This window comes from Streptopelia decaocto, assembly GCF_964273445.1.
Source record: "Streptopelia decaocto genome assembly, chromosome: 4".
NCBI classification, from domain to species: Eukaryota; Metazoa; Chordata; class Aves; order Columbiformes; family Columbidae; genus Streptopelia; species Streptopelia decaocto.
Window position 1 is genome coordinate 205402 of NC_138658.1, and position 26945 is coordinate 232346.

Consider the following 26945-nt stretch of genomic DNA (forward strand, 5'->3'; position numbering starts at 1 on the left):
CACGAGGGGGGCGGTGTGTCTGTCCGTGTCTGTCCGTAATGCAGATGATTTTTTTTTTTTTTTTTTTTAACTTTTCCAATATATCTTATTTTGAGAGGTTTTGGCACTTTTTCACAACATGGTTTGCTTTAGCTCATGAAAATGTGGTTCATTTTGCTTTCCGGCTGCACACATCCAGGAGGATGTCGCTTTCCCAGTAGCCCCAAGTTTTCTTGTTTATGTTTTCCCCTTTCGCAGACCCAGATTCGGGGTGTTCGGGGTATTCTTGGTGTCCGGTGCTCTGTATGCACAGGCCTGCGGGGGAAAGTCCCCATTTGGGGAAATCAGCCCCAAATTGCGGCGGAAAAAATTGGGAATTGGGGTCCCCACATCAGGGTCCACTTTTTTCAGGGGGACTCTCACGTCACATCTGTCACTCACCTGCTCCCCCACCCACATCATCAGCCCCGGTCATGCTAGGGCACCACGAGTGACACTATCACCCCAAGCAAGGGAAACAGCCCCAAGGGGCAGCTCATAATAGCAATGCCATTTACATACCTGCACGCCCCAACCCCTAAAAAGAGGGCCTACCCCGGGAAAAACTAGATTAAATCCCCTTCACTCGCAGTGGCTGTGCAGAGGCTGCCTTCAGTACCAGCACGTCCTCATGGCTGGGGCCTGTGGGATGGTTCAGCTCAGTTTGTTCCCACTGCATCGCTGCATTACATTGCACAAAGCCCTTTTTCTGTTTGCCCAAGTGTTTCCAACACCCCCCCAAGCAGAGCAGTTCACATGCCTGCAGTAGCACTCGTAGCTGCCCTATAGTTACCTGTCCCTACAGCAAGGTAAACACATTTAGTAAAGTACATTTTATTTGATTTTTAACTCACTAAAGCTGCTGTCTTGTCACACAAGGTCAGACATAGGTGTTTGCCCCCACATCTTGGGATGCCAGCGCGCACCAGGCCAAATTAAGTGTTCAAGTTTGTTTCAGGCATGAAAAGTATTCTCCCCCCTTTTTAGTCAAGTACCATACAAACACCAAGCTAGTTATTGGATAATTAGTTCATTTTTATTCATGTACAATTACAACAGTTCATATTCATATGGAAGTTATGACAGTGATTGATTTTCAATCTGGCCAAAGGCCAAGCTCATTGGAACAAGCACCTACCAGTGCTGCCACACGGGCACTGGGACCCCTCCTTCTGGGGAGCCCTGCTGGGGACGGGAGCAGCAGGACAGGGGTGCAGCCCACGTGCCCCGAGCGCAGTCCTGCTCTCCAAGCTCCCAACTGCCCGAGCCCCCAGGGACCACAGCCCGGGCCCGGGACACCCCCGGGCACGTCGTCCCGCCGGCGTCCACCGGAGCCCGCCGCCCGGGCCGTGCTCCCCGCTGGGCGCCGGGACGAGCCCGCCAGCCTCGGCACGGCCCCGCGGCTGCTCCCCGCCCGGCGCCGGGACGAGCCCACCAGCCTCGGCACGGCCCCGCGGCTGCTCCCCGCCCGGCGCCGGGACGAGCCCACCAGCCTCGGCACGGCCCCGCGGCTGCTCCCCGCTGGGCGCCGGGACGAGCCCGCCAGCCTCGGCACGGCCCCGCGGCTGCTCCCCGCTGGGCGCCGGGACGAGCCTCGCCAGCCTCGGCACGGCCCCGCGGCTGCTCCCCGCCCGGCGCCGGGACGAGCCTCGCCAGCCTCGGCACGGCCCCGCGGCTGCTCCCCGCTGCAGCACCGGGACGAGCCCACCAGCCTCGGCACGGCCCCGCGGCTGCTCCCCGCCCGGCGCCGGGACGAGCCTCGCCAGCCTCGGCACGGCCCCGCGGCTGCTCCCCGCTGGGCGCCGGGACGAGCCTCGCCAGCCTCGGCACAGCCCCGCGGCTGCTCCCCGCCCGGCGCCGGGACGAGCCCACCAGCCTCGGCACGGCCCCGCGGCTGCTCCCCGCTGCAGCACCGGGACGAGCCCACCAGCCTCGGCACGGCCCCGCGGCTGCTCCCCGCCCGGCACCGGGACGAGCCTCGCCAGCCTCGGCACGGCCCCGCGGCTGCTCCCCGCTGGGCGCCGGGACGAGCCTCGCCAGCCTCGGCACAGCCCCGCGGCTGCTCCCCGCTGCAGCACCGGGACGAGCCTCGCCAGCCTCGGCACGGCCCCGCGGCTGCTCCCCGCTGCAGCACCGGGACGAGCCTCGCCAGCCTCGGCACGGCCCCGCGGCTGCTCCCCGCTGCAGCACCGGCTGTCACCCGAGCCTGGCCAGGGCGGTGTCACCGCGTCAGTGATGTGGCCACTCCAGCTGGTGCAGATCCCTGAAGCGGCCTCTGCTTCCACTGCAGCATGTTTTGAACTAAAAACAGAAGATTTGACGTTAAACAACGGATTCACACAAAGCCCAGAGGCACCCCCAAATGCCCCACAGAGGGATGCCTGGGGAGCCCCCCATGCCTAGGGACCCCCAGTCCCAATGCCCTGCTGGGTCCCCTTCTCTCCCAGGAACCACCAGGGACTCCCAGCCCCAAAGGCTGAGCTGCAGCTGCACCCCTGTAAAAGGGGACCCAAAAGGTTTAGTGCCAAAACCCACCTGTACAGTCACCGGGTCCCAGCCAGGGACCCATGGGGGGGTCCCACAGCAGAGGGTAGAAGCAAACAGAGCACTCGCCGGCAGCTGCCCCACAGGCCAGCCCAGAGAGGAGCAGGAACCGAGCACCAGGGCTGGGGTCCCCGGTCCGGAACGGGAACAGCTCCTACCAACCCATTCACACGTGGCCTAGGCCAAGCGAGGAGAGGGGCTGGAACGCAAAGTACACAATCCCCAGAATAAAGATTCATTCATGCTCGTGAGGCATCCCAGCCAAATCAGGGCACCCCGAATACGGCTTCACCCAGGGCTCTTACTCACTTCAAATGCTCAGGTACCACACAGTGTGACTAATGCCTGGCACCCACACTACCCATCGCTCACCACAGACACACTTTGCCGAGCAACTCTGTTTCTGCAGCTTCCTTGCTGCTCGTCTGTCGGTCCAGGTGCCCTGGGGTCTGCCTCACTGGAGTCACCTCTCTGTGACACCAGCTGACTCCGGAGGCGTTTCGAGCTGCACTGGAGGGGCTGGGATGCTGGTGTTACCTCGCTTGTCTGGGACTGTCCTTCATCCCCCATGAACAGCCCTCAGTTTCCACCAAGCAAAGTCAAGCAGACAGGCTGTTCTTGTCTGGGTGACCTGAACCAAGGCTGCAGCAGTTCTGACCCAGACCCTCGGCCCCCAGAAGCAGCGTGACCCCCCGGCCCCATTCCTGCAGGCACCCGCTGCAGCTGCTGAGCATACCAGGGTGGGGAGAGGGAAACAGAAAGCACCCTCCAAATAAAGTGCCAACAGCTGAAACTAAGAACCAGAGAAACTGGAAACCCAGTTCCCACACAGGTGGAGCCCATTAGGTGCCTCCAGCTCTTGGTGGGTCTTCATGTGCCTCCCATAACCCACCATGATTAGCGCAGTAAGGAGTGTCTCTGTGTCCCCTCTTCACAGAAGCCTGGGAAATGACAGTAAATCAGTAACCCTGTCTGTGGTTCTGGATGCCAAGACCATGCCCTGGTGTCTGTCCAGAGAACACCCCGTCTGTGCAGTCAAAACCAAGCTTGCCTGTCCAAGGCTGGAAATGGGGACAGTCCAGAGCAACCAAGATAAAATGTCACAGTTTTGGACCTTAGCAAATCAAGCAGTAGTTGCACTACACAGAGACCACAAAAATGGCACCAAAACCGTGTTAATGCCACCAAAGAGACCCAGCACAGAGGTATCCCCAAAGCCCCAACCTGGGGGGGCCAACACGGGCAGCAGTGGCCCCAGGCAATTCCTGCTGCCCTGGGCTGGCAGAGCCCTGGTGTGCCGCACCAAACAGGCCCTTTGGCTCCTTGATTCTCTGATTTTGCAGTAGAAAGGCAGGTGGCAAATGAGAGCAGTCCTCATCGGACCAGCGCTGAGCCCCTTTTCCTGTGAAATGACAAGGACAGCGGCTCTTGGCATCCCCTAGAACTGGCCCGGCACAGGCAAATCCTCTTCCTAACAGAGTCTAACTTCTCATTAATAAACACAAAACCAGAGTAAAGATTAGTGTGTCCAACCGGACAGCCTGTAGTTAACGCCTGCCTGCTGGAGGGACCTCCGAGATTGTTGCAAGGAGACGCAGCAGACAGATCGCTTCTGGGTGCCACCCTTCCACACGCACAGCTCACCGAAGGAGTAACGTACAGCAGCGGGAGGGACGCACAGACACAACGTGAGGCTCCGAAAGGCTCGGGAGCGAAGAGCAGAGCAGACTCGAGCTTCCACTTGTCTCAGCAGAGCCAGCTGTCGGGAGAAAGCGGCTTTATTGGGTAGCAGGACCAAAGACACACCAGAGCATTGATAACGCCCCAGGCAGCTGCTACACGGCGCTGCCCGCACCTGTCACAGGGCGACAGGGCAGCCAGCGAGACTGGGAGAGAAAATGAGGCACGGGGGGAAAGTCATGTCAGCGCTGCCCGGAACCAAATTGCTGTTAGTTTTGGTGAAAACCGAGCAACCGTTGCCCACAAGCAACAGCGCAGCAGCAGAAAGGAATACAGAGGAGTCACCTTTGCTGAGGGAGAATGAGGTACATGTCCCCAGAGATGGATGTGAGCATCCTGCAAATAAGAGAAATCAGATAAACGAAACGATCTACAGATCGGTGTCAGTCTGCCGCAAGTGAGGTTAAGCATGGACAGGAACCCAAGTTTCCCTTCGCAATTGTACAGGCTTCAGCTTTGTAAGCGGCCATTCCCTTCTAAGCCACAGCAAGTCAGTAAAACACCTTCCATAGTGAGAAATTACTGCATGCCTAAAACGCATTCTACCTGACGTCCCTGTCTGTTCGGACCGAACGTGGCTGGGTTTTTGAGGTGCAATGTGTATAAAGGTGCTTAGAAGCATCCAGGACTCACCTGCACCTCTGCTGTAGTCTCCCTGTACCTAAAACACAGTTTTTAAGGCTGTCCGGCATAATGTCAAATCTGGGTAATGATGTAAAATGCTGAGTGTCTCAAGTGTCTCCGATCCAGCTCCTCTGCTGTTTCTCACCTCCCAAACACGTCCCCCTGCCCCGCCGGGCCCGCCCCAGCCTCTGAACGGGGTTTCTAGACGCAATGCTTCCTCCTTTTCCTGCCCCCCTTACAAAGTCTGTGTTCCCCAGGCACCAGCCAATTAATCCCAGGACCATTTTCCTCCCAAGCCACCTGACTTGGAATAAAGCTCCAGTTACAGCTGCTGTCACTGGCTACAGAAAATTACTGCAGCCAAAAATAGATTCCTTTTAAACTCTAATAAAAGACGGAGAGAAAGGGCAGTTATATTGCAGTGGGAGGAAGGAGAGCAAGAAGTGCAAAAGCTGTCTGTTCTGGGGTTTGAAATGTCATTTAAGACACCTTTTCCGGTGCTTACCCGTAACTTGCCTGCACGGGTCAGGGCGCATTTACTCACACCCAGCGAGTCTCACCACGTCAGGATGGCTGCCCAGGAACCTCACTGGCTCCACTGAGGCTTCAGAGTTCACCAGGGAGCATTTCCTGTCCACAAGCTGAAAAAATGCCAACTTAAAAGTGCTTTTTGCTTATATTTTGTGCTTATGTTTTTCCCATGAAAAAGCTTTCTAATTATCTACCTGAATTTGCTCTTTGCCAGCTTATACACAATGGGTGTATCAATACTTTCTCAGAGCTAAACACGTTGGCTTTGTTTCCTGGTATTTACTTCTGAGGGTCAAGAACACGGGAAGACGACACCCTCCGCCAGCGTGCGCTGTGCGGGATACACAACAGGGAGCCCTTTGCCGCTTCTCTCCGGCAACGGGCGTCCCCTTCCAGTCCTGCAGCAGCATCTCTATGAATACGTTCTAAATTAACCTTTCCTGAGTGCACAGGCTTTGACAAATACAGGCTATTCCAGGTGAAGGCTTTGTAATACTCTAGGCAACTTGCAAAACCCACCACCTCCATCAGAAATACTTCATGTCATGCTGTCCTAAGAACCCACCGAGTTACTAACTCACTCTTACTCTCCTTGGGTTAATAAACCCAGAGCTTCCTTATTCCCTGGTATTTCTTACTGATGAGCTCCCAGACTTAACAGCCACAAATCACGGCTGTGACTTAAATCACGGGCTTACGCTCAGCTCAGTGTGAAGTTTGATACCGTTTTTATTGTCTTACCTGCCTGACACAGTACATAACGATGGCACGTGCGCCTGTGACACTATGATTGAGTGGACAGGTAACTGCCCCTTATAGATGCCAGGGCAGATAGAAAGCAGGTGAGCTGCAACTCACACATATCCCCCTGTCTGTTATTTGAACACAGAACCAAAAGCACTGGCCCTGAGCTGTAGACGTTTTGGGAATGATCACTCTGATATCCAGAGGAGAGGGATCGTTATCTTATGAGGCTACTGCAGGCATCTACAATGACATCCCACGCACCAGCAAGGTCGCAGCGTGCTCCAGGCCCTACAAGAACAAACCCGAATCTATAACTGCAGCCCCAAGCACAATTCATCTCCTGCACAGTAACTCCCTTTAACACCCAGAACACTTTTATATTTGGAGAATAAATTGGAGCACAAGATACCCCCACGATGCATCGACCCTTCATTAGCCATTCTGAGGAAAAGCAAACGGTCACACTGTCGATACATGAGCCCCAGGACACAACCCTGAGTCCTGCCCTGCTGGTTGCGAGCCCCGTGCTCCGTGCAGCAGCACATCTCAGCACACGCACACACACGGAGGCAGCGCTTCCAAACACCTCCAGCTGAACAGGGACGTCGCACTTTGGTTTTTTCTTTCTGGGCAGAAAAGGCTTCTTTTGAATGAGGTTTTTCAAATTTCAAGGATTTTTTGCTTCATCAGGCCAGGGACTGTTTCAGGCCTCACAATGCATTCTGAGGTGCATAACGAAATATAAATACCTAATCTAAGTGTGAGGCTGATGTTCCTGTGCCCATGCAGAACCCACACAGACCTTCCCACTTCTGCTGAGGCCATCTGTGCTGCTGCCACAAACCGTGACAGCCTGATACCTGCACTTAATGTACTTGGGATGGGCCTGGGATCTGGAAAACCAAAACAGTTTCTCCCTTGTCTGTCTGTCTGTCTGTCCCCACATGTTATTCTAAATGGGTCTTTCTAATTACAGCTGTTGTGGATTGGTTTGAAGGAAAGTTGGCAAATTAGGTAGTAAACGTTCAGTTCATAGACCAAACTCCCCACACAGATCTAATGAAACGAACCACAAAGACCACTGTGTGTAGGGCAACTGTTGACAGCACAGGTGTCACACACATTTCTCACTGCATGCTCTCACGATGCCTCACTGCAGAACGCACACCTGGGCATGTCCAAAATTGAGATGTTTCTGCCTCACCCTTCACTCCAAAGTATGCTGACAGCTCATGTCTGCTGTGCCCTGCTGGGAAGCCAGCAGTGGAGGTGGCCGTGGAGAGGACAGTGGAGGTGGCAGTGGAGGCGGCCCTGGAGAGGACAGTGGAGGTGGCAGTGGAGGTGGCCCTGGAGAGGACAGTGGAGGTGGCCGTGGAGAGGACAGTGGAGGTGGCAGTGGAGGCGGCCCTGGAGAGGACAGTGGAGGTGGCCGTGGAGGTGGCCCTGGAGAGGACAGTGGAGGTGGCCGTGGAGGTGGCCCTGGAGAGGACAGTGGAGGTGGCAGTGGAGGCGGCCCTGGAGAGGACAGTGGAGGTGGCCGTGGAGGTGGCCCTGGAGAGGACAGTGGAGGTGGCCGTGGAGGTGGCCCTGGAGAGGCCAGTGGAGGTGGCGGGGCTTGGTCTCAGTTGCTGACAGAAGTGTTCAGAGCACCCTGCCAGGTCCCCATCACCCCGACGGCCTCACCTGGTGCCTCCACCACCCACACCCCCTTCCCCATTGGCCCCAGTTCTACACTTCAGCTCAGGGCAGGGGCTTGTTCCTCAGTTCAGTGCTGGCAGTGCTGTGAAGCCTCTGTTTTCTTGCTAATGTTGACATTTGTGTTTTGTTTGTTTGTTTTCTGTTTGTGTGAATATTTTTCCTTCCATTTTTGTTTGGGTGATGTCATTGGACTGCCTTTGGTTCCTGATTAGTTACTGTAGGACCATGCACAACTGGGGGGAACTGTTTTCATGCTGTCATCATGTTACAGTTTTTTTGTCTTCTACTTTTATTGTAACGTGTCTGCATTCCTTAAATTAGTAGCAGTATGTGACTTTTTTTTTTTAACAGCTATTAGAAGTAAGAAAAAAAATTAAGATTGAATAATGTTCTTGGTTTCCTGTTTACAGCTAGAAATGCTCAATGTCATTAAAGCATTATAACAGAATTCCCGATCTCTAGCAGGGATTTCTGTTTTCTGTTTGAGCCTAGCCCAGACCAAAGGGCTGTTTTGTAGCCTGCACCCATGGAGCAGCACTGCACGGAGCCCCGGAAAAGCCAGGGTGCACAGCAGAGCTCTTCTGTTCCAGTCACAGTCCCAGGGCTTGTTTTCTTGTTCTGGATGCAGGCACACAAGCTGGGTCTGCAGCATTCCTTAGCCTTCCTGGTATTCCCTTCATCTACCTTTTAAACTTTTCAGGAGGAAAAAAGTGCGTAGCGATCACAGTGGGATGAGTATTAACAACTTTATTTACGGGGTCTTGGCGGGCATTGGATTTTGCAGAGGCAAAAAGAGGTAAGGCAAAAACTACTACCCCAGGTACAAGGGCCAGCTAGTTTAACCTGGGTCACATGAAGGATTTTTTTTCCTGCTCCCTGCTGCCGATTTAAAAGCTTCTTGATTTACATGCCGGAGCTCAGCACGCAGCACGGGAGCCTGTGAGCTGCGCCGGTGCTGGGGAGCGCTCTCAGCGCTGCTGCGCCTCCCGCCGTCACGCTGTGTGTGCTGGAGTAGAGGGCTGGCACCTGGGGATGCCACAGCTTCTTAAGGCAAAGGGATACCTTGAAAAGAGCAGAAGGGAGAGGTACTGCAATGAAACATGCAAGAAATACAGCCCTGATGTCCAAGCTGGGACCCTCCTCCACCCCAGGATAGGGGTGGCTGCAGGTCGCAGCCCTGTAGCCCCAGGGTTGTCTGCCAGGCTTTGGGCTGCTCCCCTGGCCCCTCTTCCTTCCTGTCCCTCTTACCTGCCAAGCAGGAGCTGGCAGGTCCATTCCTGCCCAGCTGCTGTGGAGCTCTGGCCCCTGTGAGCAGGGGATCCTGTGCAGGGTGGGGGGAGCTGCTTTTAACTTGGGTTGGGCTATTCCCCCTCTCTGCTGTAGCTGGGAGAGGAGGTAAAGCTGCAGGTGCTTTGTTTGCAACAGGTTTGTGTGTGTGCAAAGTCAGATGCTTCTGACGCAAGTGGCTTTGTGGTTTAAAAGCTGGGGGGGCGGGGGGACGCGCTTGACAACCCTTCTCCCCCCGCAGGGACCACCGTGTGACGGGAGAACAGCGCCTGAAGTGCCCATCCAAACGTGCTGGCGGCTCCAGCCCTGCGCGCAGCTCCAGGTTTTTAGGAAGAGAAGCCTCTTCCCCCCGATGAAGAGCGGTGAGTACAGACGTCTCTGTAATGTGCTTTACTTTTTCCTGGTTGACTACAAATAGCTGCCGATTTTAAAAAACTAAAATAATGTTTCAAGGGACAGTTGTCAAATGCTGCTAGTTGAGACAGTTGCTCTGCTGAGAGGGGAAATTGCATGCCTGGAATCAAAGATATTTAATTTTGCTGTGAATGAAGGTGCTGAAATGCTCATAACAGTATTTCAGAGTGAGTCCATACTACAGTCCATACTATTTTTCTGTGTTCAGATCAAACACCAAATATACACAGGTGTACGAAAGAGATTTTAATCTCAACATAAATGTTATTTTAAAGGGAATCAACATGAAAACTCATTATAGATACATATGGGATGTTTTATGTCAAGGACAACCCCTTTTAGTCCAGTGAACTATTCCTTTTAATCGGAATGGCTCTCCAAGGGGTGACTCAGTAATTTGCTTTTCCTCGATGACTAAGTTTTACATGCTGTTATTTGGTTTTTATATCGGTAGCAAACTACCTCCAGTAACAGTAAATTATCTGGAGCTTTAAATACCGTTGACTGTACAGAAGAATAGCACTTTGTTATTTAAATTGGAACCATGGTTGGGGGCTGCAGAGCATAAAATGCAGTGGGATCAGTTCCAAGTAATTTGGTGGAGAAAGGGGAATGAATTGAATATATAATTCTCTGCAAGGGAGAACTATCTCTTGAGACTTGTCACCTTCCAGATACCTAATTGCATCTCAAACCAAAGGAATGACACCTGTGCTGCTGCTTTTCTCAAAAAGAAAATCTTAGCAAGGAAAACATACTTTCAGACCCTGCTGTTTGACGCAGAGCAGCGATCAGTTTATTTTACCTTATGCCTATTGCACATCATAAATCCTGTTTTGTGTTGCTGTTAATCTCCTTTTCAGTGAGAATCTTGATAAAACTGCGCGAGAGCGCGGAGGGCCAAGGCGCTCGCGCAGTTCTGTGCAGGAGGGCCAGGACGACGGGTACAAAGCTGCAAGTCAATTGAGTCAATTGAGCCGCGTCAAGGGTTTCAGCAGCAGGGTGATCTGACCTCACCAAGCTAATGTATAGCTGTTATGTAAAAACTGACCCAAACTTGCCGCTCCTCATTAGATGAGGGTGCCTGTGGTACAGCTGTTCTCACTGCAGAAACAGCTCAGGAGTGTTTGCACCGGCTGTCACTGCTTACAGGACTGAGGTACCCGCACAGTGAACTCGGTGTATGTTGAGTCTAACAGGACATCTGTGCTTTGAGACCCTGACCTGCTGAGCAGCCTCAACTCCTGCAAACTAAAGGCAGCACTTCATGCGTAAGCAGCGACCATTGCGTTGCTTATATGGAGCTTTAACAGCTGGTAGTAGCTCATGCCAGTGTTTGATGCACTGATGCCCTGAAAACAGGAAAGGTGATTATCTACTTCTATAATATGAGAGATGATTTGGTAAACTAAAATTTCCCATGGCATTAGAATCTAAGGGTAAGTTTTTTTAACTTTTCGGCCCGACCTCTCATTGTCTAATTCTAGCTTTCTGATGTAAAAAATGAAAAGCAACAAGCATACTGCAATGACAGAAAAGCAGTCATCTCTCTTTGAAGGAAATCATTAACTCTCCATTTAGAAGAGTTCCTGTACTGTTTGGTGTTTTTAACTGTCACCAAAACTGAAGCCTAAAATCCTGAGGCTGAGAGTTTTGCTAAAATGCTACTAGCTAACAAATGACCCTGGTCAACACGGTTCGAGGGTGCTTGTTTTGCTGTTGGCTACCGGTGAATAAACCTAGACGGTTAGAGCAACTTGCTGGTAGCAGCATTATGATACGGCTGATGAAAGTTGTTATTTAATGCACATAATCAAACTGATAAAGTTTAATGGCTCATCAAATTACCACGCTTTTTAGCATAAGCTGCTTTGATTACAGAAGCAAGTAATGCCAGGAGCAATTGTGGCACGCTTCAGTTTCCGCTGTCACTCGTTGAACGGAATTAGTTTTAGGGGAGTGCAGAGAGCTTGACTGAACATGTGAAGTCAGGTTAATCGTGATGGAGACCTCAGAGTGCAGGTGCAAAACAGAACAAACCTTTATAGAGCTGAAATGTATATGCATGGTTAACTTGCAATAGCTGCGTGCAGTGGTAGTTTCCAGTAGCTCTTTTCACTTGAGGTCTCAGGAGCTGTGGTAACATGGTGAAATAATGCTCAATGCTATTCAGTGACAAAAGGGATCATCAGGAAAGAGGAGACGACAAAGGACAACTTAGGCCACTGCCGGGTTCATCCAAGAGACTGGTGCTGCACGCTGGTTTCCCCTTCATCCCTGAAAGGATGCAGTGTTCCTGGACAAAAACACAGGCAAGGGACAGGGATGACCTGGGGAACAGCCTGTGTTTGGACACAAACCCACCCGCAGCTCAGCAGCTGGAACCCCACAGGGTACTGAGATCTAACCTCTCAGTATGATGGGAATAGGATAAATTTCTGATGTCTGTTAGAGGCACCTATCAATGTTATCCGGGTAATGCTTAGTATTTGAGTGGTGTTAATTGCCCAGTGGATAATGAAAAACAAGTTGCTGAGGCAGTAGACTGAAGTTTCGGTACTAAATAGATTCAAAAAGACGCTGGGAACAACAGAAATTCTTCATTCCACTTCAATAATTCTAGACAGAAACCAATTTTCTGGGTAAGATAAATTGAAAATCAAATCACAGAACCACAGAATCACAGAATCGACTGGGTTGGAAAAGACCTCAGAGATCATCGAGTCCAACCCTTGGTCCAACTCTAGTCCGTTTATTAGATCATGGCACTAAGTGCCATGTCCAATCTGAGTTTAAAAACCTCCAGGGACGGCGAGTCCACCACCTCCCTGGGCAGCCATTCCAATGCCTGACCACTCTCTCTGTAAAGAATTTCTTTCTAATATCCAGCCTAAATTTCCCCTGGCAGAGTTTAAGCCCATGCCCCCTTGTCCTATTGCTAACTGCCTGGGAGAAGAGACCAATCCCCACCTGGCTAGAACTGCCCTTCAGGTAGTTATAGAGAGTGATGAGGTCACCTCTAAGCCTCCTCTTCTCTAGACTAAACAACCCCAGCTCCCTCAGCCTCTCCCCATAGGTCTTATGCTCAAGTCCCTTCACCAGTCTTGTTGCTCTTCTCTGGACTCGCTCCAGCACCTCAATGTCTTTCCTGAACTGAGGGGCCCAGAACTGAACACAATACTCCAGGGGTGGCCTCCCCAATGCAGAGCACAGGGGAAGGATCACTTCCCTTGTCCTGCTGACCACGCTATTTTTGATACAGGACAGGATACCATTGGCCTTCTTGGCCACCTGGGCACACTGATGGCTCATGTTGAGCTTCCTGTCAATTAGTCCCCCCAGGTCCCTTTCTGTCTGACTGCTCTCCAGCCACTCTGTGCCCAGTCTGTAGCGCTGCAGGGGGTTGTTGTGACCAAAGTGCAGCACCCGGCACTTGGCCTTGTTGAACTTCATCCCATTGGAATCAGCCCATTTTTCCAGTCTGTCCAGATCCCTCTGCAGAGCCCTCCTGCCTTCCAGCAGGTCGACACTCCCTCCCAACTTGGTGTCATCAGCAAATTTGCTGATGATGGTCTCAATCCCTTCATCTAAATCGTCAATAAAGATGTTAAATAGGACTGGACCCAACACCGACCCCTGGGGAACACCACTAGTGACTGGCCGCCAGCGAGATGCAGCCCCATTCACCAGCACTCTCTGGGCCCGGCCCTCCAGCCAGTTCTTAACCCATATATTTTCCCAGGCTTTCTTTTTATAATGTTTATAATGTTCAAAAAGCCATGCAGGAGGTGATGTCATAAATATTGACAATACTATTGTCCAAGCTTTCAATTTCAGAAAAGATGCTGTCCTGTTTGGTTTGAAATGTTAGTGTTTTGATGCCTGGCTGAGCACTGCACCTCAGGAAGCTGTCACAACTATTTCTCAAATGTAGTTCTCTTAAATCATGCTTGCACAGAGTTTTTCTTTTATTTCTTAATGCTTGCTTTCCTCTCAGTTTGCCATAGTGCGAGAAACCTCTTAATAGTCCTGAGTTTTTAACGCTGAACTCTCTGGGGAGGGATGGCTGCAATGACCTCTATCTCCCTTTTGATTTCCAGCTCCCGTTCTGCTGGCATGGATTTTATTATCCTTGTTCACACAGCAGTACCCATGTGGGCAGCAGCTTCTCTACTTACCTTAAAATATACCTTCAACTTGGGCACAAAATAACATGAATTAAGACTTAAAATGACAGACTGCGGTGTTACTGCCAGAACAGAAGCCCCGTTCCAGTCGTGCCTGTGTTTGATCCGGGAGCACTCTCACAGTCTGGTCTGGGACCTGATGGACGTGCAGTGCTACCAGCTGTGCCTGGGGTTTGCCTGGAAGGCAGTGCTGGCTCTTCAGCCACCCAGAGCAGCTGACAGCCATGGAAGGTGGGAAAGTGTGTTAACCTGTTTAATTACATGCTTAGGCCCCTATCTTCCCACCAGCATCACCCCATGTCACGGAATGGAACGTCCTTTACTTGTGTGCTTCACGAGAAAGCACTCGATTGTTTCCTCGAGGCTTCCTGCAGAGGACACAATGGAGCGTGGCTCGCGGCAGCCTGCAGCGGACTGAAAACCACCATGTCCATGTTGTTCCTGTATGGACTGATAAGGTGTCAGCGTAGCCTGGGCTGAGTTCTAGTCGCTCACCCTGACATGACTACGGGATCCTGAACATCCTTCCATAGGGGGGGCACCGACTACATCATTTCGACAACTGCTTCTATCCGCCTGGTGAATTAGCTTGCAACGTGACTGGTGTGCCTCTAAATTGTTTGGGTTTTTTCTTCTAATTTTATTCTCTACTGGGAAACGGTTCTCCTCCCTAAACTATGACAATTACTTCCTTCCTTTACCTAGTCCCCCAATTACTTTGTCCATCTTTATCTGACTGCTCTGACAAGGAGTGACTCATGTGCACACATATCAGATGATTCAGCTTTGTGCCTACAATCTAGCCAATATTGAAGCACTGGGGATGGTAAAAATCAGCTGCTGTGCTGGAAGGTGGCAATTTAGAAGGATCACGGCCCATTAGGGGGCAATTTAGTGCTCGACATAGCCCAGCCTGATCATTTAACTGTTCCCAGAGCTTAACCCAAAGCACTTACTGCTAAGTGCTCACTGGAGTATCTCTCCAGTGAAAAAAGCTTGGACCACTTCAGACCTTTACTGGGGTCCCTGGCCAATTTCCCGTGATGGATGGGAAGCTGCTACTTACAGCTTAGATCTCCAAACAACTTCATTAGAAGAGCTGAACTCTAAAGCTTCTCAACTAGGGACTTGTTTCCCATTCTGAATTAATGTATTGATAAAAATGGACAAATACAAGCAAGTTATGCAGGAGTAGCAGAGGATACCAAAAAGGTCATGCTCAGTGTCTGGCTCACAGAAGCAGTGGATATGTGTGATCAGCCAATGTCAGCTAAGGAGAAGACAGACATCTGTCAGGATTGCAAGCCTACTTCCAAAACACAGCCAGCGCTGCTGGTCCTGGTAGCTGTGTGGGTATTGAAGAGGGAGAACACTGCTCTTGCTGTATTGACTTTTTTTTCCTACAGTGCTTTCTTTTATGTTTTACTTCTCAGCCACAACGACCCACTTAATGAGAATCTCATCACTTCCCTGCTGAATGCGCGTCTAAATAGCACAGGCAAGGCAGAGTGAGTTTGTTTTTCTTTCTGCGCAGTCCTGCCTTGTACAACATCCATTCCCTCGTTGTATCAAGCCAAATACTCCTTATAATAGTGCTAGACTATGTGGTGGTGGGTGAAGGCTCTCAAGGGTACACACACAAAGTATTACTGCCCTTGAAAGTATCCTAAGCGCCAGCTAAAGCGTCCCAACTTACAAAAGGATATTTCGGAGAGTCCTTGTGTTTCCAGTATAACACTAAGTCAAAGGGCCAAGAACATGATTAGCCTCAGTAAGAATTACAGTATCTCTCCACCAGGTATTGTGCAACTTCAAATGCCTGTCCTCTTGTGTGTGTGGGGGTTTCTGACTCAGCAACAATCAGTTTGAGGCTTGGGCCTTACATTAATCCCGCTCTGGTGTCCAGGCCAAGCCCTGTGCTGGATGCGTCGCGCCCTTTCCCCGCCGTCTGCTCTGCCCTGTGCTCTGGCATCGCTGGCAGCACCAGCCTTGTTTCCTAACCTGGTGCTGGCTGAGAGGACTAACGCTGCAAAGACTCCCTTAGATTCCAGGAGCAAAAAGGCCACTAACAGCTGCATAGCACTGAGACTTGGGTTGTCAGTGGTCTTAGGGGAATTCTTGTGAAGAAGACAAAAAGCCATTTCCAAGTGTAAGGGAACTAAAAAACTTATGACTCGCTAGCCTCCTCAATAAAGTGGCTGGATAAGTGTGCCTGTGTGCAGAAATGTTCCTTTAATCTTGTTTCAGGGAACAGTTGGCTGAGATTTTAGTTGAAATTTAAAACAGCCTGTGACACATCATATACAAAAACTTTAAATTCGGAAGCTTAAAGGTGACTAAGCACTAAGCAAAACAATAGGTGTATAAAAAGAAGCAACAGGTAAGCAGCCTAAGCTCTAATTCTCTGATAATTTGTGTGTGTTATATTACAGCTATTATAATAAAACGTGCATTCAGAAAACATTTTTTCTGGGTTCCTTTGCTACCAAAATGTTAGGTAACCAGGGACCTGTCTCATGTGAAAAGGCTGTCACTGTGTCTGTTTATACCCCTCTGTTCTCCTCCTCGGCGTGTCCTGCAGCTTTGCGATGGACCAAAGGGCAAAACGAGGAACGGACAAACTTCCACGCTGTACTCAGCTGTTAGCCAAACGGCAGACTTCAGGTCTTGAACGTTTCTGAGCAAATTGGTAGGAATCATGAATGTGCTTGAAAGGATAAAATTCATACACTGGCACCTTAAGGGCAACTAACACCAAATGGCAGAAAATACTCAGCAATAGCGAGGTTTTGCCATACTAAATTTTCAGCTTTACTCTTCCTTATTTGATGTGGTAATAAAATCAATGTTTGACCTGAAAACGGTGTAGTGTTATTTCAATGTCAGAAAACCAAAGCAGGGTGATAAAAATTATATATATTTTAGACAAATGTAACAAACTTGCTGTGAATGTCTTACCTGCCATTAGCATCTTTTGATTTACATTTGAGATTGGTCTTTTCAGCAAAATGCTTTATAATCCTAGCTAAGTGGATGAGTCATCTGCAACTACGTCTTTTATGACAGCAATCCTACTGACAGCATTCTTCGTTATAACTAGACAGGATAGGAAGAAGTTCAAGATCTTTTTAAAAAGTACTCCGACAAAATGCTTTCTTTGGTCTTAGCTCAGACTACCCGGATAAATCACTGTTGGGGAGGATGAACAGTTTAAGTCCATTCATAAGAGCTCTGTGTGCAACCTCAAGATTGAGACATCTCCCTGGAATTTAAAAATGAGAAGTTTCCTTCTCAGTGTATAGTTGTTTTTCTTCATGGAAATAAGAGTCAGTAAGAAAAAAAAATATTGCAACTTTCTATTTTTACTGTGTGCTTGCTTTGACATAAGACATGCCTAAGTATTTAATGAAAAATATCAAAATCGTGATGGGTGAAAAGGTAAATAAAATGTTCACTTTAAGAGTGAGTTCTACTACCTTTATTAATAAGTATCCTCAGAGTTTGTAATTAGCAACTCAAATCTCCTATTACAAACATTAAACATTTCTGCTTATGGGGGAAATCGACACGAAGTGCAAAATAAAGTTAAAACATACCTTAAAACAATTCCAAGCAGCATGGAACTCCATTCTTTAATGAAGTCTCGACCTGGGAAGAAGGCTCTCGGTCCTGCGGCGTTCACCTGGGCAAACCCAGCCGCTCTGGTTAGTTGGAGGTTTCTGCTCTCGGCCCGTCCCACGCTCGAGCCTCCGCCTGCACTCGGCGCTCGGCTGCTGCTGAAGCCTTGGTTTTCCTCTGGGAGGGAAAGGAACAACGAGCCGTGCTTGCAAGGAGCTGCAGTCCTTCATGTCCAACCTGCAGAAAGGTACGACACTATGATAAAGCACTTCTGAAATTCATAGCAAAATGGAAGAACATATTGCCACACTTCGCCTTTTCAGATGAAATGATCCCTTATCTTACACTGTTTCCCTGTAGCCACATGTTTGAGCCCTCTTGTCTTTCCTGTGACGTCCTCCGCTTGATTGAAATCTGTGATGAATTAAACCGACCAGAACCAAATGCAACGATTTAAATGAGTCCTGAGTACCGAACAGCAGGGAGGTATTTCTGTACACTATTGTCCTGCTCACGTGCTACAGGGTGCCTGTGGTTTTCTGTCTGTTTTGCTGCTGTTGTCTCAGGTCCAGCTGGTAACTCGTGCAAACCCCAGCTCCTGGTGCCCTGTCTGCTCCTGCCTCTCTGCGCGATGCTGGGCACGTGTCCCTGTTGAATTGCATTTTGGTTTTAGGCTGGTTTCCTTAGGAAATGGTTTCCTGCAGCCAAAGTGCCCGGCTGGCAATTGGGCCAGTTTCCTTGCTGTTATTTCCTCCAAAAACATTACTTTAAGGCAAAGGTCACTTGTGAGCACTTCCCTTTCTCACACTATTTTACATGCCCTCCTAAATTCTTAAAAATAGCTGCTAGTTGCACTTCGCTGAGTTGGAAATGTTCATAGTTGACCCATTTACATTTTTTAAAGCAAGAACATTTTGGTATTCTCTGTCAATAGCTTTTTCTGATCCACTGAGTCATAGGAAAATCGATGCGTTGGTCTCTTCCTTATCTCTATTTATTACACTTCCAGAACGAGGTCCTGCTTTTTTCACCATCCTTCAGTGGCTGCATTTTACAAGCAAGATTTTCTAACTTCTCAGCAGAACAGAGATGCTATCATTTTCCAGGGTCTCCAGGACATTTCTGTACTTGACCCATCACTGAGTATAGAGTGTAGAACAAGGGAAGAACACATTTTTTAGCACTTACCGCATTATATTTTCCTTTTCCATGACGATGTGCTTCTGTTCTTTATATGTCTCAAGGTTCCTTATCTTTGTTTCAGCTTCTAAAGCCTCAAGGATTCTGCAATGAGATTTCACACACACAGAAATCAAACTAACGAAAGCAGGCGGCTGTACACGAGGTGAAGCAGCGCTGGCTGGCTCCAGTGATGACCGGATTTCACCCATGTAGCCCACATAAAAAGAATTGCACTCACTTCATAATTACCTTGAACTGCTATTGTAAAAATGGACAATTAATTTCCCATACCAAGTGGCATGAGATCGCCCTGGTTACGCTATGAGATTTCATATTGCGTTTTTGGATATGGGTGCTGTTACAGGAATTTCAAGGGTGTATGAGCGTAGTGTATTTGAAAACCCAGTGTGTGGGACTGGGCAGTTTTCCACTAGCTGCCGCTCCTGCTTTACTTCTTTGCAGATTTATTTTCCACTGGTGTATTAAATGAAGCAGAAGGACATGACCTTATCAAATGGCCATAGGAAAGCAAATTGCTTTCATTTTTCATCTTGTAATATTTATGCATGGCATTATTTTTTCCCTTTTCTCAGATGACTTGTGTTTCTGTTTTCTAGGCCTCTCTGGATTATTCATCACTGTCTGTTTTAGCTGTCAAGTGCCTTGCCAAAACTTGTGTTTTGACACAATGAAGGCGCTGCGCCTTCATTTCTTCTTCCAGCCAATCCTTTTCCACCTCAGCTTCAATTTCATAAAAATTCATGTATCTTTTCCATTTCCTTTAAGCTACGGTATAAACCACAAATTCACTGTGTTTGCTAGAGCCACAAGGATGTGAAAATTTCATTAGTGCAACTGTGATCAGACTACCTAAGACAAACGGACACAGCTCCAACTTTTGCCTTGAGGCTGTTAGCAACGCATTGTTTGTCAGTTACGAACAAAAACTATTCCAGAATTCATTAGTGAAAAGATTGCAGGCTGTCGCTCTACAATACATTGTTAGAAAGAGAAAGAAAATCTAAGAGTGTATATCCAAAGAAAAAGGAAAAAAATTATGCCTTCTGCTTTTAGTGCGATAAGAAATAATTTCCGTTTTTTTTAACAAAGATAATTATAAGTAATTAATTCAATAGAACACTGCCATTGCACAGGAGTGTCCCACAGTGGTTTGTACTCCTGGGACCAAAGCGACACATCATACTACCTGCATAACAATTCGTACTTGTAAAAAGCCTCCGTATCCACGAGGCGAGGAAGGAGAGTCCCCTGTCACCCGCGGGGCTGCGCAGGTCCCGGTTCCCAGCGCCACCCGCCGGGAGGCAGCACGAGCCAACAGCCGTCTGCCCCAAGCCGGAGTGTGTTTCTTAGAGCACCACTCTGGGAAGGAAGGGATTACAGAAGAAAATTAGTATTCATTTATTAATAATAATTATTATTATTAAAAAATTGTGGCTGACCCATTTGCAGAGAGACATTAGAGAACATTAATTCAGGTGGAACCTCACAGAAGTCAAAACAAAGGAGCCCAATACATATTCGCTTTTGTTAGAAGATGAGAAGGGGTAAAGGGCCTGACTTTTCCTGAAGTCGTGGGATTGGGTGTATTGCTACTCTTCGCCAAAACTTTGAAAACCATATGGGAGACCTACCAGGGGAACAAGTCTTGCACTGACTCTGCACGGAGAGCAACTCCCATTGCCTTGCACAGCCACATTTACTGTCTGAAACACAGCCATTAGTCCAGGGCAGCTCCATCCTTTGCTTTGTTTGCTCCAAACATGCAACGAGTGTCAGCTTACTGGCACCATCTGCTCCATTTCTTGCTGTTACCAAGCTCCTCGCTCGCTTTCACCACCAGCCATCAGGAGGAGAAGACTTGAACTCAGGAGCCCTCGCAGTTCTAACCTGATTTACACCATTGGCTGGCAGCCTCAAAAGCGACTCGGAGCAGCAGAGAGAACACCAGTGTGCTCAAGGGCTCGTGCCGGATCTGGGGCTCAGCCAGCGCAGCCACACACCTCACCGCCCCTCCCAGGGCAAGAGGCTCGGGGACAGCAAGGCTGCTCCAAACGGCCCCGGCACCACCCGGAGAAGCTGCCGGGGGAAGACAAGGAAAGTGAGCAACAATAAACCTGTGTCTTGTCACGGGCCCAAAGGGAGCACGAGAAACGCTGTGCTTTGTAAATCCCATCTCATGTGGCTTACGGAGCACAGCTCCGGGTATGTGATTAAAGTAACAGCGTAAACGACCATTGTCAAATATGTGTATTTGAATTCTACCAAAACTCTTCATCTCAGGCATGTTTGTATGCAAACGCATCAGCTTTCTCGAGTGAATAAGAAAATTGGCATTAAATTGCTTTCCACGGCAGTTGACTGATCTCTGACTAGTTAAAGCAATTGGCGGGTAATACCTTCCACATAAAATATTTTCAATTATTCTAAAAACAATAAAAATAAGCAGGCTTTCTCCATAAGGACAGCCAAAGAGAATATACAACTATTACACAGTTATCTTGTAATTCGTGCTTTGTTAAAACAGTTTTTTTTGTGAGAGGTTTCAGATTCTTGTCCACCTATCTTAACATGCAGGCATTGTAATGAATATGTGAAAATACAGACTCACTACAAACATTGCACTGCTGCCAATTTCTGCAAAGGTAGAAGGCCGCAGAACACGATTTGTTCCGTTGCTCTGCCCGTCCCCCGCTGCAGCCAGACCAGAATCAATCTTTTTTACTGCGCTCGCTACCTGGAACCAAAACACTTCCAGAGATTTTGATGTTACTGGATTTCATTGACAAGCATAACATAGAAAAGCAGCAGTGCTTTCCCAGGAATTAGGTGTGAGTAAATATATCAGGGAACAACAGGCAGAGACAGAAGGTGAACTAGAGACCTTGGTACTTACTTTTAAAATATTCTTAGAGATTCAGTGATTTTTTGCTGCTACCCTCATCTACAGTCATGCCGAATAAAGCTATAACTAACTGGAAAGTTAAATGTATTCACAAGTTGTTAATGTTTACATCTTATTTTTTGCTGTCTCTCAGAAAAAGCAAAAGTAACTACAAATAGCACTGTGCCAGAAACTGATTTCTTGACCAAGATGGTCGCTGCAGCATGCGATGAACTGGTTCGTTCCCAAGGGGTCACAGTTGTTGACAAGAGGCTTTGTATCTGAATATGGAACATCTTTTGGTCCATGTGAAACAAGTCTGAATGTTAAATATTTCCTGACACTTTGGAGTTAACTGTTGTTCTTTCAGTGAAACCCAGCAAGAAGGAAGAAAAAGCACCATCCTTTTAGCGTTGGTACCCAAGCCTCAGTATTCTTTCCCTGGGGAGAGGGCTGCCCTCTGCAGAGTGACAACAGAATGTCACCCTCATGACTCCACAGACACAGGAAAACCAGCACATGCCTAGTCGTCAGGTTCTGAGGAGGCAGATGAAACCTCGGCGGCACAGAAACGGCCCATACCAAGGTTCCTTTCACAGGGAAAGAAAGGGAACTGGCACTTTCCTCACATGCAAGCTCATCAGGATTTAGACACTTGTGCCTTAATTTAAATTCCATTAATGCTAGGGAGTTTGTAAGCATCCTAAAGGCACTTGCACCCATACATTACTTTGGTGCCTTTTGTCACCAATTAATTTTGCTGTTCTTTTAATTTAGGAACTCCTGCACCCCCAGCCTCTTTAGGTATCTATATACATATGCCTGTTACAGAAATACAGCCTCCAAGCCCGTTTTCATCAAGTGTTATCCAAAAGCCCTCTTGTTGGCAGCACCAGCATCACCCGCTCCCTTTACCTGGGTTTCAAAGTCTCCATCTGGCAGATAAAATAAATGTGAAAAAAAAATAGAATGCTGCTCGTAAGTGATCTGGTGTGAGCTGTAAATGTCAAGATGCCGGTGTCGGCCCGTTAGGGTGGCTGGTACCATTTCTGTGTGAGTTGTATCATATACGTGTTAAAAGATTGTCACAGTTAACATTTGATTTAGAGTTTTGGTGCAGCGCCTCACGTAACTATAGGTTCCATGGGGCAAGAAAATAGATCGTGGCCTACAAAACTAATCTCGATCAGTCGAATTTGGCAGTAAGTTTGGGACACACAATTCCACACCCACCTTAAAGTAATTGTTTCAGCCCCATGAGGTGGTCTAATAAAAAGTCTTGTACTCCTCACCTTCAAATCATGACACCAGCAAAAGCACTGCTACTGCAACACAGAAAGCATAGATACCTGTAGCTTGAAATAGAAGATATAATACAGAGAAAGTTCAGACTTAAGAAAAAAGACTCTTCAAAAAAGCTACTAGTTTTTGCCAGCAATAATCTTATAAAATATAAAATGGGAAAATTTACTTTATAGTGTAAATAAACCATGTGGGAAAAGAATTGCTCACATTTTATCGTAGGAAAACCAAAACATGGAGAGATTACGAGTTGCCCAAGATCACATGGGAATTCAGTAGCAGAGGTGGGAAATTAATCCGGCTCTCCTGTACTTCAGCATGTTTAAAACGCAGTGTAGTCCTTCATATTTGCAGGTTCTTCTCATCTATGCAGTTTTTAAGAAGGGAAGTAAAATCAACTGTGCTCAAAAATATTTCATTTTCAGTGAAATGGGACTGGATTTGGATGCATACAGGCAGAAGGTTTGTGCCACTTAAAGCTTTAATTTAATCACTGTTTTTCACGGCTCAGAAATCTTACTGTTGCTTAAGTGCCAGATTACTCAAGCTGTTGAGTAAATGATTTCTCAAGAACTCTGATTATTTTTCTCAAAATAAGCTGTTCAAGTTGTTGATTTGTTTACTTGACACAACCCAATAAACCAGATAACATCCTGTCTGCTTTTCCTCTCCTTTGGGGAAGGAAAGACTTAACCTACAGAGCCCGCAGAAGGAAGAAAACCTTCAGCAGTCTTACTGGTCACTTTGGTGCACCTGTGTCATAAAAATCAAACTAACGGTACTTGTTGCTTTTCCTGTCTGGGGAGGCTCAGAACATGGCCTGTTACACTAAGCCACGGAGGGGCGAGTATACATAAGCTTTGCATATGTGTATCCAAACTAGCGGCATTTCACCAGATCCATCTCAAGCATTCTAAAATGACCTTTTTAAAAATATCTTTTAAGGCACATCACAACACCAAGAAAATGGACTCAAACTCTTCATTTGACTGGCCTCATGTGCTGAATTATAATAGGACATACAGGTACCTCTACCTAGAAGGCAACGTCTCCTATGTGGACTTCTACCTCCATCAGCCCTCGGTGGCAGCTGTCTTCATCGTCTCCTATCTCCTCATCTTCCTGCTCTGCATGGTTGGCAACGGAGTGGTTTGCTTTATTGTTCTGAGGAGTAAACGCATGCGTACGGTTACAAACCTCTTCATCTTAAACCTGGCCGTCAGCGATTTACTGGTGGGAATCTTCTGCATGCCCACCACGCTCCTGGACAACATCATTGCAGGTAGGCTGGCTGGCAGCAAGAGCTCGAGGGGGACTGGCCTGTGTTTCGGAGCGCTGGCCTCCCTGGGGACCCTGACAGAGGGGTGCAAGCGACAGTGATAACACCAATCACTCCTTAACTCTGTCCCTGAAATAGAGAAACCAGCTTCTTTGAGAAAGCTTGGGGCAAATTCGGAGGGCAAGGGGCAAAACCTCTCCCAGGTATCGCTCCCACACTGGTTAGCAGAGTTTAGGCACCCTGGCAGCCCTCTCAGCAGAGAGGGAGCTTGGAGGTGCCGGGGCATTGAGGGACACTCAGGGGAGTATTGCAATCAGCCTTGGCTATTCAACATGTGCGGTGACAGACAAAGCAGCAGCCTAAAGATCACCTTAAACCAAGTCATCACCAGCCTCACCTGCACACTGTGATTTCTGAAGGGGCTCTGGAGTTATTTCGAGTCACTGGCAGCAGAGGCGAGGAAGACAAGCCCCTAACCCACCTTCTGCCTGGGGCTGTCCTTGCCAATCTCCACACTGCCCATCTTGAAGAAGGGATTCTCCCAGTACAGGGTTATTTGTTCAGGAAGACTCGGTGGATGCTGTGAGCCAGATGCAGAGAATAATCAACAGTATGGGTCATTTCGCTTTCTTGTCTTGAGATCCCATTTGAACAGAATGTCAAACCGCAAATGTTTGCTCTGCTGTTTGTTTTGGAACATCAGAAACTCAACGGACAAATTTGGTGAAGTATTTTTTATATAGCCTCTGTCTCCCTAACCCCGGCTATGGCCTGACAGAACAAAAGAAATATATTAGTTTGGGGTAGAAATCTCCTCTCTGGGGAATAAGCATACTGCTACAGTGAGACAGCAGCAATTTCAATTGCCTGTTTCCTTCCAGGATGGCCGTTTGGGAGCCTGGTTTGCAAGATGAGTGGGATGGTCCAAGGAATTTCTGTCTCTGCCTCTGTCTTCACTCTGGTTGCTATTGCCGTAGACAGGTAAGATGGTAGAATCATTGAATCGTTTAGGTTGGAAAAGACCTTTAAGATCAGAGTCCAACCGCTAACCCAACACTGCCAACTCCACCACTAACCCATGTCCCTAAGCACCACACCTACATGTCTTTTAAACCCCTCCAGGGACGATGTCTCCACCACTGCCCTGGGCAGCCTGTTCCAATGCCTGACAATCCTTCCTGGGAAGAAATTCTTCCTAATATCAAATTTAAACCTCCCCTGGTTTAACTCGAGGTCATTTCCTCTTGTCCTGTTCCTTGTGAGAAGAGACCAACCCCCACCTCGCTACAACCTCCTTTCAGGTGGCTGTAGAGAGCGGGGTCTCCCCTCAGATGAGGCTAAGATCGTAAACTGTCACTTTAATCTCCCTGTTGAGGCCAGTTCATTAATCCATACAACACTGTAAGAGATTAGATATATTTTGCTCCTAGGCCTATTAAGCAAAATAAAATGTACCTGGGTCTAAAAAGCAGCCACAGCAACTTGCTCCTCCACTGGTATTCCTTAAAGATGTGACAGCCTGGCTAAACCTGGCTGCCTGAAATTGGTCTGTTCCCTGGCTATCACCCTAGATAGCAAAGACAGTGGTACCTGCTTGGGTTAAATGAAGTAGCAGCAGCAGGCTCATATGGAAATAGATAAAAATGAGGAAATATCAACAAAAAAAGTGACTTCTTTTAGATTGTGGTTACCAACACAGCTCTTAAATGGGGCAGCAAAGTCCAACTCCACTGGTTTATGCAGGATGGGGAGGTGATTCCATCTACATTTTTTAAAAAGTATGCAATTGAAGAAGTGAACGTATGCTTGCCTGTTTGAGTAAGCGTTCCTTAAACAGCTTCTGTACATATGTCGCCGGGTATCTTTGCTGCAGGTTTCGCTGCATCGTTCATCCGCTCAAGCAGAAGCTGACCATTTCAACTGCAGTCATCATCATAGCCATCATCTGGATTCTGGCCATCGCAATCATGTGTCCTTCTGCCATCATGCTGCAGGTACAAGAAGAGAAGCATTTCAGGGTGATCCTTGGCCATGGGAACGAAACCCGGCCCGTATACTGGTGCCGAGAGGACTGGCCTGACCCGGGAATGAGAAAGATCTACACAACGGTTCTCTTTGCGAACATCTATCTGGCCCCCCTGTCGCTCATTGTTATCATGTACACCAGGATAAGCATTGCTCTCTTCAACACCACGATGTCCGTGGTGGGAAAGCACAGCCAGGAGCAACGGCACAGCACGTCAAAGAAGAAACAAAAAGTAATCAAAATGCTCATCATTGTGGCTTTGCTTTTCACCCTCTCCTGGCTTCCCTTGTGGACTCTGATGATGCTTTCCGACTATGCCAACCTTTCAGATGTCCAGTTGCAGATCATCCACATCTATATCTATCCCTTTGCTCACTGGCTGGCCTTTTTCAATAGCAGTGTCAACCCCATCATCTACGGTTTCTTTAACGAGAACTTTCGCCGGGGCTTCCAGGCCGCCTTTAAGCTCCAGCTCTGCTCCCGGGAGGCGGCTCACAGGCACCCCTGCTCTCAGCAAGGCCACGGCAATGGCGTTTTGCCAGCTGGCAACCAGACACCCCAGGATCAAGCTTCTCAAAACGCTGAGGAGAAAGGGAAGACAGTTAAGAAAGGAAATTGGGTGAATAACCAGCAGGATTTGATAATGGAGGAGCTAGAAGAGGCCTGCAATGATGGGATTGAGTGAAACATGCTACAAACTACCAAAATGATTTAAGCCTAGCCGAGTTCATCTGTTGTGTTGTGAAACTCTCGCTCTGTCAGCCCCTTGACAATGTTTCTTTTTTGAAGGAGATACACAACTTGCCCAGTATCTGAATGTGTGATGTGAGCAGAAAGCCAAATTCA

The 26945-nt window shown here is 48.4% G+C and overlaps 1 protein-coding gene and 1 long non-coding RNA gene across 5 annotated transcripts; one reads left to right on the top strand and one right to left on the bottom strand.

Annotated features, from left to right (window-relative positions):
* Positions 1–2435: 2435 nt before the first annotated feature.
* LOC309439477 lies at positions 2436–26503 on the bottom strand. Of its 4 annotated transcripts, XR_014184012.1 has the most exons (10): positions 26422–26503; positions 25884–26061; positions 24471–24653; positions 23824–23958; positions 23005–23159; positions 21220–22817; positions 18597–20687; positions 17387–17645; positions 4207–4321; positions 2436–2761 (listed from the first exon to the last, which is right to left on the bottom strand). It is a non-coding gene; the product is annotated as an uncharacterized lncRNA (long non-coding RNA). The 4 variants fall into 4 exon arrangements; XR_014184013.1 differs by lacking the exons at positions 2436–2761; positions 4207–4321 and adding an exon at positions 8643–8964 and having other exon boundaries at positions 18597–19970; positions 22726–22817; XR_014184014.1 differs by lacking the exons at positions 2436–2761; positions 4207–4321 and adding an exon at positions 8643–8964.
* On the top strand, positions 23596–26794 carry NPFFR2 (neuropeptide FF receptor 2). The gene is made up of 3 exons (XM_082052113.1): positions 23596–24076; positions 24955–25054; positions 25947–26794. The coding sequence occupies exons 1-3, from the start codon at positions 23713–23715 to the stop codon at positions 26782–26784; spliced, it is 1302 nt and encodes a 433-aa protein (XP_081908239.1). The 5' UTR covers positions 23596–23712; the 3' UTR covers positions 26785–26794.
* Positions 26795–26945: the final 151 nt, after the last annotated feature.

Excerpts from the sequence above, each read along its gene's own strand:
- NPFFR2 (XM_082052113.1), top strand. The coding sequence starts at position 23,713 with ATGACCTTTTTAAAAATATCTTTTAAGGCACATCACAACACCAAGAAA. Across the intron at positions 24,077-24,954 it reads CCTGGACAACATCATTGCAG|GATGGCCGTTTGGGAGCCTG; the intron begins GTAGGCTGGCTG and ends GTTTCCTTCCAG. Across the intron at positions 25,055-25,946 it reads GTTGCTATTGCCGTAGACAG|GTTTCGCTGCATCGTTCATC; the intron begins GTAAGATGGTAG and ends TCTTTGCTGCAG.